We start from the raw sequence: 12,285 nt of genomic DNA, 5'->3' as shown, positions 1-12,285 counted from the left end.
TTATTTTATCTTTTCAGAATTTGTTCTGGATTGTCCCAAATCTGTCACTGAGTTTTTGAATGTTGGGATAAAAACAAATGATAGGGAAAGAATTTTGCATTGTATAACTGGTTGCAAATAACTAAGGCACAGAGAGATCATAGAATTAAAACTACAGATATAACGTAATTCACTATTTTATTTCGCAGACAAAATCTGTGTTTGAGATTGGACTCTGCAGTAACAAAATGTTTTGTTATGCGGTTCTTGGATCTATAATGGGGCAATTACTGGTCATTTACTTTCCTCCGCTTCAGAAGGTTTTCCAGACAGAGAGCTTGAGTGTACTAGGTAAGAAAAGTATTCCTTTTCCACTTAGCTCTGTTTTAGGCATTGATGATCAATCCCCAAATCCAGTGGCAGAAGGTTATAGAACATATTTTGCCCTTTATACATAGATGAAATGCACATGGTGCAGAGCCTTATCTTGTACAAAGTCCTGTTAAAGTTTGCTTAGAACAATGATTACATGTATATGAAAAGCACAAAACAAATGGCTCAGTACTTCCAAGATCCATAAATACGTCATATGCATAGAATTCTTTTCTAGCATAAATTCCAATGTATGCAAAAGTGAAGTACTGATCAGTTTTTATTCTTTTTTGAAGTTCTGGGTTTTTTTGTGGGGTTTTTTTTAATTCACTAAATTTTAAAAACTTGAGCTTAACCAGAAAATGTCTCTTTAAAAAGAAGTAGAAATTCCACATCATTAGGATTGTTTTCATTAAAATGTCAGTCAGGATTTTGAGAAGTTGCCGTTTTACCACAGTTGCCATCACTTTAAGTATCTTAACTTTATCAAGCCAACAGTAATGTAATGATGGTGATTTTATACTGAGGTTTCCTGGAGATGAAAATTAATTACCTCCTATACATGTATTTCTCATTGTATAATATCACTCCTTCTTTACAGGTTTCATTTCCAAAAAGCTGCCTATTCAGAATAAGATTGAAATATATTGTTTATAGTAATACATTAGACATTCTTACTTTAACAAATGTTAATAGAAAATAGTTAAAATATAGAATGAAATATTTCGATTTAAATTTTCTGTCAATCCCAAGGATTCTGAGTAACATATATACATTAATTTTTATCCTGTAAAAATTGACTCTTAAAATGTGTATATATTCAACAATTAGAATGCCTATAAGAAAGAAAAGATACCTTAACTTGTTCTGGAGTACAGGACATAATGTATGACTTGGGTTGTAGAAAGACTAGCAAAAGCACAAGAAGCAAAGTTAAAATCAACCCAATTGTCTCTTCTAGATTTGTTGTTTCTTCTGGGCCTCACCTCTTCTGTCTGCATAGTGGCAGAGATCATGAAGGTTGTTGAGAGAAGCAAGGAAAAGATCCACAAACGTGGAAGTTCTTCTTCGTCATCTTTTCTTGATGTATGATGCATATTGCATTCTTTTATTTGCAAACTAGGAATTGCAGTCTGAGGATGTAAGAGAAAGCAAAACAAAGAATTTGGAGGATAAAGAAATCCTGAGGGCTTTTGTCAAGTTTTGTGTTTCACCAACTAAAGATGAACACTGATATTCAAGACTGTTGAGATTTAAAACTTCCAGCTGTGGGAGTAACAAATTAAATTATGCAACTTTGGTAACATTTTCCCTCAAATATAAATTTACTTTTGAGATTGAGTAGAACTTTGTAAAGTGTGTTGGAGGGTACTTTAAAGAGAAATGTCAAAGCCTGAGTCCCACCTTCTGCACTTAGGAGATATACCTGTACAAAAACCATCTTAGATATAAATATTTTAGTTTGTTTTTATTTAATTGTTTTCCTTTACTTTTATGGTGGTGGGACTTTGTAACTAATGCAAGGATAAACTTAAACATTTCAGAGGCATTCCTTTTGGTTTAGAATCTGAGGCACCTGTGCCATATTTCAGCTACTGTATTTATTTACTTTATCCGGCAATGTGTAAATGGCTCAAGTACCTTGTGCTACTATTTTTTTGTATATCCTAAGTTTTTTTTGCACAGGACGTGACCACTGTCTGATCACTGTTTTTTTTTTTTTTTTTTTTTTTTTTTTGTGATTGAAAAGCCTATACTGCAATTTGAAGTAAATGTTTGCTTTTCTTAAAGTGTGTGTGAATGTCTAACTTGGTGTGTTGAATGAAACTGGCACTTACACTAGATCATCATGCTTGGTTTTTTGGCATTCCTGCAGATACCAGTTTCGTGTTTCACTATCAACATGGTTGTTTTAATGTACAAACACTACATTATCACTCGAGTGTTTTCCACACACTCAACGTTATTAAGAACATAAGAACAGCCATACTGGGTCAGACAAACGGTCTATCTGGCCCAGTATCCTGTCTTCCGACAGTGGCCAATGCCAGGTGCCCCAGAGGGAATGAACAGAACAGGTAAATCATCAAGTGATCCATCCCCTGTTGCCCATTCCCAGGTTCTGGCAAACAGTGTCTCAGGACACCATCCCTGCCCATCCTGGCTAACAGTCATTGATGGACCTATCCTCCATGAATTTATCTAGTGTGGGGTTTTTTTTTGTGTTGAACACTGTTAGTTTTGGCCTTCACAACACCCTCTGGCAAAGCGTTCCACGGGTTGACTGTGTTGTGTGAAGAAATACTTCCTTTTGTTTTTAAACCTGCTACCTATTTCATTTGGTGACCACTAGCTCTTGTGTTATGAGAAGGAGTAAATAACACTTCCTTATTCACTTTCTTCACACCAGTCATGATTTTATAGACCTCTAGCATACCCCCCCCCCAACAAATGTTTTGATAAAGCAGTATGCAGTAACTTGTTCCCTTGGAAACAAGTGCACTGTAATTCTCTTTGGCAGTATGAAATCATTTCCTCTCTGAAGAAGCTTAATTCTATCTATTATCTTTGCTGCTTTTGTTCTCCTGCCCTGCAAAGAAAACTCCTTGCTATTTCCTTTTACAGTCTGACTTCTCAGTGTAAATTTCAAGCTTTTCTGGAAGAAAACTTTTCAGGAAACTGTCTTAACAGGTTTAAAACTAGTTTTAAACTTAGTCTAGAAACTCTGGGAAATTACAGTAGAACCTCAGAGATATGAAACCTCAGGAATGGAGGTTGCTCGAAACTCTGAAATGTTTGCAAAAAGAACAGGACGACTTGTGGCACCTTGGAGACTAACAAATTTGAGCATAAGCTTTCATGAGCTACCCACGAAAGCTTATGCCCAAATAAATTTGTTAGTCTCCAAGGTGCCACAAGTCCTCCTGTTTTTTGCAGACACAGATTAACGCGGCTGCTACTCTGAAATCTGAAATGTTTGTAACTCTGAACAAAATGTTACGGTTGTTTCAAAAGCTTACAATTGACCATTGACTTAATACAGCTTTGAAACTTTACTATGCAGAAGAAAAATGCTGCTTTCCCTTTTTTTTAGTAGTTTGTTTAACACGGTACTGTACTGTATTTCCTTTTTTTGGGGAGGGAAGGGGGTGTCTCTGCTGCCTGATTATGTGCTTCCGATTCCAAATGAGAGGTGTGATTGACTGGTCAGTTCGTCACTTTGGTGTTCATAACTCTGAGGTTCTACTGTAGGTCAGTGGGACTTTGTATTTTAAAATCTCTAGTACATGCTATGGTGTAAATCTGAACTTCATTATAAATGTGAACAGTAGTAAATGACAATGTCCTTGAAACCTCAGGCCCTGCATATCTTAAAGCTTGCTTCCTATAGATAAATTATTAACATGTATTGTTGAACATCTATATTTAATAGGAGTAGTAGCTGGATATTAATGTTTTTACCATTCCCATGATACATATAGGGACTGACACACAGTCTCAATCTTTTTCAAAAGCATCTTGTATTTTAAAACTGCAGAAAATCTGGTTATTAGCCATCGCAGACTTAAAACACTGGTCATGTTGCTCTTTGGTAGATAATTTAATATTTTTCCTTACACAGAATGTTTGTTTTGCAGAAATAGAAACCATTGCCTACTCTGTAGTGCATGAGCTGATTTTAATTTTCAGATGTTTCCATATTGTGTAAACAAAATTTATGGGAAATATAGTGACATTGACATACTAAACTCTTTGGCTTCTGTTGAGTCCCAGATCCTCATTGGTGCCAATAGAAATCAGATTTTAATCTATTTTTGAAGTTATTTATATTCTCAAGCACATTACCTAATGTGAGTTTTAGGTGAGCCTATTCCCAGTCATGGCACCCAGTTCAATTAAGGATAGAGGAAGTGTTTTGTTTAGGAAACACACTAATGTAGTAGATGTGAGTAACTCTCAAAGTATTTACTGTCCTTATGTTCTCTCCCACTGTTGTGATCATGGGAATTGCACTTGTCATGCATAATGTTGAGTAAGAAAATGTTCCTGTTGCAGAGTCCTGGGACACTTTCTTATCAGCCAGGAGTACTCTTCAGTTGGGGAGAGTAAGTGACTTCAGGGAGAAAACTGGTAGCCTTTATATTAAGGCTTCAGGAAAGAAAACAATCCCTCCACTGCCATAGCTCCAATCCAATCTGTTTCGGTAAGCTTGACTGTTCTGATGGGGAGATCTTTTTACGAAGGATAAGTCCACAGCAAAGCCAACAGAAATCTAGATGAGGCTAAGTTTGAACAGCTGGGAAATATGGAAAGAGGTGTTCTAGAACTCAAAGAAACGCATACTGTAGAACTTAATCAGAAGTCACTAGAAGCTACATATGCACCAGATACTGATAAATGAAATCTGAGCACAAACTCCTCAAAATGCAGAAGAAATAACTGCATAAAGAATAAGAAATCAAATGGCATTGCAATAGTGTCATGGGAGGGACAGGAAGGGGAAAAAACACTTAATTCATGAGTGCAGGACACTAGTCTAAACTTGAGACCAAGTTTTTCAATTATAGGAACTTAAATGTAGGCTCCTAAATTCATACTTAAGCACCTAAGTAAATGACCTGTTCTTCAAAAGTGAGTGTCTAACAGCTCCAATTGTGGAAAACTTGGGTGAGAGGGTTTCTCTTGCCAGACCTCCAACTTTTGTGTGACTGTCTGAGGATCGGCCTACAGCATCTCCAAGTGTCTACAGATTAGCATCAGTGATTTTAAAATGGGTCTTAATCCTCAGCAATGTGGATCACACTGTCTTTCTGGTGCTGAGCAGGGCACTTCTAGTGGCTAGAGTGCAGCAGTGGATAATACCTTATCGGCATCTGTTTAAACCCAAAATGCCACCCGCACTTGTGCACAATTGGTTAATGCTTTCCTAAATCAGTTAAAACTACATGTTCCCATTTGTGCCTTTCTTCTGATGTTTCAGGTGTTAAGTATCATATTTTTAATGCTGATCTAAAACCCAGTAACTCTTCCTTACATTAGCCTTTAACTGCTCTTTCTCTAACCCCAGTTGCTTCAGGAATGCAGACCTACCTCACCTTGCATTTTAGGAACCTTGCCTACAGACAGCCCCCCAACCTGAAGCGAATACTCACCAGCAACCACATATCACACAACAGAACCACTCACCCAGGAACCTATCCTTGCAACAAAGCCCGTTGCCAACTGTGCCCCCATATCTATTCAGGGGACACCATCACAGGGCCTAATAACATCAGCCACACTATCAGAGGCTCGTTCACCTGCACATCTACCAATGTGATATATGCCATCCTGTGCCAGCAATGCCCCTCTGCCATGTACATTGGTCAAACTGGACAGTCTCTATGTAAAAGAATAAATGGACACAAATCAGATGTCAAGAATTATAACATTCAAAAACCAGTCGGAAAACACTTCAATCTCTCTGGTTACTCGATTTCTGATCTCAAAGTGACTATCCTTCAACAAAAAAACTTCGAAAACAGACTCCAACGAGAGACTGCTGAATTGGAATTAATTTGCAAATTGGATACAATTAACTTAGGCTTGAATAGAGACTGGGAATGGTTGATTCATTATAAAAAGTAACCTATTTCCCCTTGTTTATTCCTTCTCCTATCCACCCACCCCCACTGTTCCTCAGACGTTCTTGTTAAACCCTGGATTTGTGCTGGAAATGGCCCACCTTGATTATCATACACATTGTAAGGAGAGTGATCACTTTAGATAAGCTATTACCAGCAGGAGAGTGGGGGAGGGGGGGAGAGAACCATTTTTTCATGGTCTGTGTGTATAAAAACATCTTCTGTATTTTCCACAGTATGCATCTGATGAAGTGAGCTGTAGCTCACGAAAGCTTATGCTCAAATAAATTGGTTAGTCTCTAAGGTGCCACAAGTACTCCTTTTCTTTTTGCCAGGTTACTGTAACCAGGAACTCTCCCCTCAAAGTTCTTACCATGGAACATCATAAAACAAGTCTCTGAATTGGCCTGGTGACAGAGCTTCAGGAGCCTTGTGGAAAGGAAGCACTTAGATTGGGGTTGTGCAAGTGCCCACTTTCAGCACAGAACATTTAGAATTCTCAGCTTCCAAAAGGGCTGTGCAGCCCCAGCTGCCTCAGCTCCTTCTTTTGTTTCCATAGCTAGCTGTGAGTTTTGGACTTTCTCTTTGGGCCCAGAGCAATCTTGAGCCTTTAATCCAGTATCCCTATTACAGTTAAATGGTATCTAACTTCCTACTGCATCAGAATGTTAGGCATGTGAAAGAATAAATTTTGAGCATCTATGTATTACACCCTTCAATAAAATAAAACCTAGTATGTGGGTAGGTCATTAGAAAAATATTTGGAAGATCTTCTTAATTACAGAAGATTCCTTTTATGTAAAAGTAAAATAAATATGTACTATTTTCTACTGTAAATACAAACTTTGGCTATCTGCATCTGAGGGATTAAAAATTCATATTAGCCACTATAAAAGTAACTAATCTCAAAACTTTAAAGGCTTTATACCTTTTCCTTGATGCATATGTAACCTGATTTTCCTCTAACTTTCAATGCAGATGCATTTTTAATTTGCGTGATTTTTCTCTAACCTTTAAATAAGTGACTTATTACATTTATTCTATATAATAGAATGTTAAATCCGACCTTAACTTTGGAACAAATTTGTTTTGTACATCCAAACTTAGTAAAACATTTTTAAAATGCAAATTTAAAAAACAGTTGCTCTGTCAAAATTAAAATATTTCTTTCCTCTAAACTGTACATTAAACTCCATTTAAAAAAAAATTATACATTTAAAAGAAACATTTCTCTCTGTTCTACCCCCAAATAGTCAAGCAGACAGACCAGTTTAAAGTTATGACAGTTTAGTACAGTTATCTCACTGCACTGATACTATCTTCCACCTCTTTACTTCTTACAATCAGTTTTGAATACACTACTTCTTAGGGACAAATCCTGAAGTCACTTAGTTAGTTTTTACCCAGTCAAAACTGGCAACCGTTTCAATGATAACACTGCCTGATAAAGGACTTTTGGTTTTATCCCATCTAACTTCAATGAAAGTGAGAGGGGCTACAAACTTAAGTTTGTATAGTTGTCAGTTGATGCTAATATGAAAATGATGCTAATAGGAAAATGAAAGACATTCAGAAAGGCGTCTTTAAGTAACTTGCTGTAGGACTGCATTTGGGTGCCATCTGCAGATAAAAATTAATTTAAAAAAACAGTAACAAACTTTCTGTAATGTTCCATGTCTGATATAATCAGACAATCATACAAGTAGCACTTCCAGAAATCTAAAACAAAACTATAGATCTAATTTCTTTTTATCTCTTTATCAATTCATTCCACTACTTGTCAGCAATGTAATAACTGCAATCATGTCTTTCCCACATCAATTACATCTTTTGAGCTAAACACTTAATGCTAAACTTATTGTGATCAACATAATGAACTCAGGGCACATCAGGCTTTCCAGTTCTATTCACATTTCTCTAATATTTACTTTTTTGGACCGGGGTGGGGGGTTTCTCCAAGCTTTGTCAAAATTCACAGGTTTGAATTTGAGCAAAGGAAGATTGAGAAATATCCTTCCAGCAAATGTGTAAAATTGCATCTGTCTTGTGAAAGTTTGACACAACTTTCCTGTTTGAGAATTCATTAATGTTCATTTTGCCTACATTGGTACGTCCCCATTAGATTTAATATCCCTACAGAACTTGTACTACTTGAGCCAATCTTGAAAATATTCAGATATGCTGAAATTTTTAACTGCAAGTGAGTGCTTCTGAAGCAATACTACCATATTTGAGACCGCAACTCTATAAAAGTTCCTTCTTGAAGACAAGGTGGGATGGTGTGTGTGTGTGAGAGAGAGAGAGAGAGAGATCCCTCTTCCTTGCGGGGGGGTGTGTGTGTGTGTGTGGGGGGGGTTACTGGATAAATTGGTTGGAAGTTACCAATGCAGTTGGGCAGTGAACAGGTCTCAGTCCATTAGAATGAAATAGCTGTGACTTTGTAACCAACTTATTGATAAACTGTATGTATGTATGCAGAACTTTCCGGATCTCATCACCTGGTACGAAGGAAAACCCACAATCATTTAACAAAATAACCAACATAGCTGCCATCTTGGGCTTTACAAAATAAACGTCTGCACCAACTTGCTCACTTACTACCATGAGGCTTTCCTGTGATAGCCTGCAGCTAGAACCTTGCTTCTTGAGACCACCTTGCTTGCCTTCCACTGAAGTTCTTTGTTCTTCTATACAGGTTTTTATACCATACTCATCACCATAGTATCTGAGTACCTAAGACAACACTACGCAATCCTGAAGACTGGTGATTATCCAGGGGTTGTTCATTTAATCTGTCAGTATTTTTTAGTTTCTATGTGGAAATAGTGCTGAAGTACAAAATTTCACTAAATAGAAGAAAGAATCACAGGTATAAAATGAATGGCCAAGAAAAGGCATCCTCCTAGAAAGTTTGACAACTAAAAGTAGTAAAACTAACTTAAGTCTTAAACTAATTGTGTATTTTGGAAAAGAACTTTAGTTTTGACCATCTCCTCGCTTTGATGGGAGAAGATACACTCCAGCTGAGAGACTTCTATCTAGAAAAATATTTAGATCATTCTGACAAATCACCTTTACTTCACATATTTTTCTAGTCTGAGAGCCTACAAGACACAGGATTGAAAGGTGAGCACAGCCAAAGATGATGCAGAAATCAAATCTAGATATCCTTTTTTTAGTGTTTGTCCACATAATTGCACATGTGCCACAGATCAGATTCTTTTGAATAGCTGTGCCCACTGGGGCTGTGCCTGCACCTTGGGAGCCTTCCAAACAGTAGCCAAAAGATATAAGGGGTGGGATGGCCTCAACTGCCTCTCATTCCTTCTTATTTCCCATAGCTGTGAGACTGAACCCCACTGTGTGTACATCTCTTCACCTAAAGAGAGTAGCTAAATCTACTGCTGATAAGCTTCGTTTACCCAGTAGTAGTAAAAAGTTCTGCTGACGGCACTGATAGGATTGCTACCCCGCCACCACCCCTGTATGAGAGCTAGACCCCACTCTACCTAGGCCTAAAATAGCCAAAAGTCACTTCTCCAGGAGTCCAGATTTGCCCATCCTGCTGCACAGCAATGATTTTCTACAGGTGCTTGGGATGCCTCTTATGCCTAGGACAAGTGCCTGAAGGCTGCCTGGTGTGCAAGTCTCGCTCAGAGGACATGCTGAAAGCTAGAGAAGGTAGACTGAAGCTTCATTTCCTAGAGTCATTGATGTGGGCAACATCAGTCCCTGAAAAACAACCGGAAAGAAAGCCTCCACCTGGTCAGTCACACTCCTAATGTCTCATTGAAATCTTTGTCACCCCAAGCTCAATGGACACTCAGCAACCCCACTCTTCTGGCATTGACCTAGGAGAGGGGCCACCAAGAGCAGCACTTCAGAGCCCAGGGAAGGCACAGATTTCCTCTAATCGGGAGCCAGACAAAAGTATTGCCCCAGTACTCCTACACTCTAGAGCCTCAGGCTAAACCTTGCTCAAATCCATCTAAAGCAAAATCACAGATCACACAGTGCTCCTGGTGCAAAGTGGCTGTCTCCATTACTGCTCAGATAGAGGGCCCCTCTCTGGCATCATGAGTACTGGCACTGGATGGCTCCATGCTGGCTGAGAACCTGTGGTGTGCACATTGGCGTGACTGTTGTGGTGCCGGAAGCTCATCCAGCACTGACTCATTAGCACTGCTGCAAGCCAGTTCTTAGCAGAGGCTGACTTTGCTGTGGGACCAATTTCAGAATCTCTGACCTTGGACAGACACAGGCAATGAACAGGCCAGGTCCCTCTTGTGATCTTTTGGTACTGCCCATAAACTTGAGTAGGCAGGACTGTGGACTGGGGTGTCCTACCTATGGAAGAAGAATTTGCTTTCTCGGCTTCTTCAGAGGAATGCAGTATATCCTCCTCACCAGAATGTAACCCATCTCCACCCTGGATAACCTAGTGGGATGTGAACAGACAGTCAAAGCAGGAATCCCAAACAGGCACCCAAAAGCCTTCTGGACTGAGAAGGAACCACCAAGATGCGAGCCTCCCATATGCCCTCCTCCCCCTCACTACCACTACCACCCCTGGATCTCTATTGGTCTCCTTGAGGTATGACCCATATGTTAAGAAACTGCTTCCTTAGTGGTATCCAGACCAAGATCACCCTCTCCAAAACAGATCCAGCCTGTTCCAGTACATCACCAACTACTAGGAAAGCAAGAGGTCTGGGATGGTGATCTCTTCCTCAAAACCTGCTTGCTATTTTTTCCTTGTCCTCTGATAGGGTATAAACCCACAGTGGCACCAAAAGGGCTAAAGGAATCTGAGAGCACTGTAATTTCACTGATTACACCTGGGAAGGGTGTGATCAGGTAAAAGGATGGACTTAAAAGGAGAGCAGGGGGAGGTCAGGGGAGAGAAGGAATCCCTCCTCTCCAGGAAGCAGCCTGAGGGAAGGCTACGAGACCTGGACAAAGTGCCTCCAGAATTCAGAGGGAAAAGTTTCTAATTCCACTACTTAATCCTGAAGAAGAAAGGGGAAATGGAGACCCATCCTGGATCCTTGATGTCTCAATGCCTTCATTCTTCACTTCAGATCAAGGATGTTACTTTAGCCTCTGCCATCCTCTTTGGATTGGTTCATGGCTCCAGACCTGCAGGACACTTACTTTCACAGTACTACACTACAAGTAAAGTCTCCTCCCCTTTGGCCAGTCCACAGTCTCAAAGCTGTTCACCGATGTTCTTGCTGTAGTGGCAGTGCAGCTAAGGAGACAAGAAGTCCAGTTATATCCCTGCTTAGATGGGATTCATCCTTACAGCATGTCAGAAAAGACTTCCTCTCTTCACCTCTCTGGGCCTCTGAGTCCAATTCACACTAACCCAACACAAAACATCCAATTCATAGGAGTAGTCTTAGATTCCAGGCTAGTGAAGAGGTACCTACCCCAGAAGTTCCAGACAGTAATTGACGTTACAGGCAGCTCCATGTGCATTCCATGATGCAAATAACCTGTTTGACGCTTCTGGGACACATGACACGTTGCATGCCAGACTTCACCTGCATTCACTGCAAGGGTGTTGAAATCAACATGTCCATGCTATATCTGTTTTTGTGTTCCATGGAAATCCTGTCATCATTAAACTGGTGGATGCAATCTACCAATGCAGATGGAAACTATTCTCTTTTTGGTCAGAGTTACCATGGCTCACCTCTGCAGAAGACTGTTCTCCATATATTTGTATTTGCTCTCACTAAGCTCAATGAGAGTCTATCTGGCTGCAATCTCAGCAAATCATCTTCCAAAACAGACATTGGTATTCTCACCCCACTGCAGTGGAATTTTCTGAAAGGACTGACCTCTGCTTTTCTCCATGTCAGAACTCCCTCCTTCCCTGGAAGAGTGACTAGATGATTTAATAGGTCCCTCCCTTTGAGCCCATGGATGCCTGCTCCTTCCATCACCTCTGTGAAGAGAGCCTTTGTGGTGGTCATAAAGTTGGCGGAGAGATTCAAGCCCTTATGGCACAACTTTCTTATATGAACTTTCAGCGTCAACAGTAGACCTTACCTGCAGTTCTTGCTTAAGGTAGTGTCAGATTTTCACATAAATCAGTCTCTTCATCTGCTGGTCTTTCCCCAAAGCAAAAACTCATATATTGGACATGGATAGAGCATTATCCCCTTATCTAGACAAGACTAAATCAACCAGAGCATCAGACTTGTGGCATTTGTGAATGGATGAGAGGACAACAGTTTCTATGAGGGGTATTTGAATGGTTTTCAGACTTTCAATATAAAACTACTACATGCTAGCAAAGGGA

At 39.5% G+C, this 12,285-nt stretch overlaps 1 protein-coding gene across 3 annotated transcripts in view; it reads left to right on the top strand.

Annotated features, from left to right (window-relative positions):
• ATP2C1 (ATPase secretory pathway Ca2+ transporting 1) overlaps positions 1–2,083 on the top strand; it is an 80,715-nt gene extending 78,632 nt beyond the window's left edge. For all 3 annotated transcript variants that reach the window (XM_084619389.1, XM_084619390.1, XM_084619388.1), the window contains 2 exons: positions 189–330; positions 1,313–2,083. In XM_084619389.1, the coding sequence (XP_084475515.1) occupies positions 189–330; positions 1,313–1,443 (273 nt within the window). In that variant the 3' untranslated portion in view covers positions 1,444–2,083. The remainder of the gene's footprint in view (positions 1–188; positions 331–1,312) is intronic.
• Positions 2,084–12,285: the final 10,202 nt, after the last annotated feature.

The sequence above is a fragment of the Lepidochelys olivacea genome (assembly GCF_965140295.1).
Source record: "Lepidochelys olivacea isolate rLepOli2 genome assembly, chromosome: 2".
Lineage (NCBI taxonomy): Eukaryota > Metazoa > Chordata > Testudines > Cheloniidae > Lepidochelys > Lepidochelys olivacea.
Note: the sequence above shows the minus strand (reverse complement) of the source record. Positions and strands in the feature narration are given on the sequence as shown.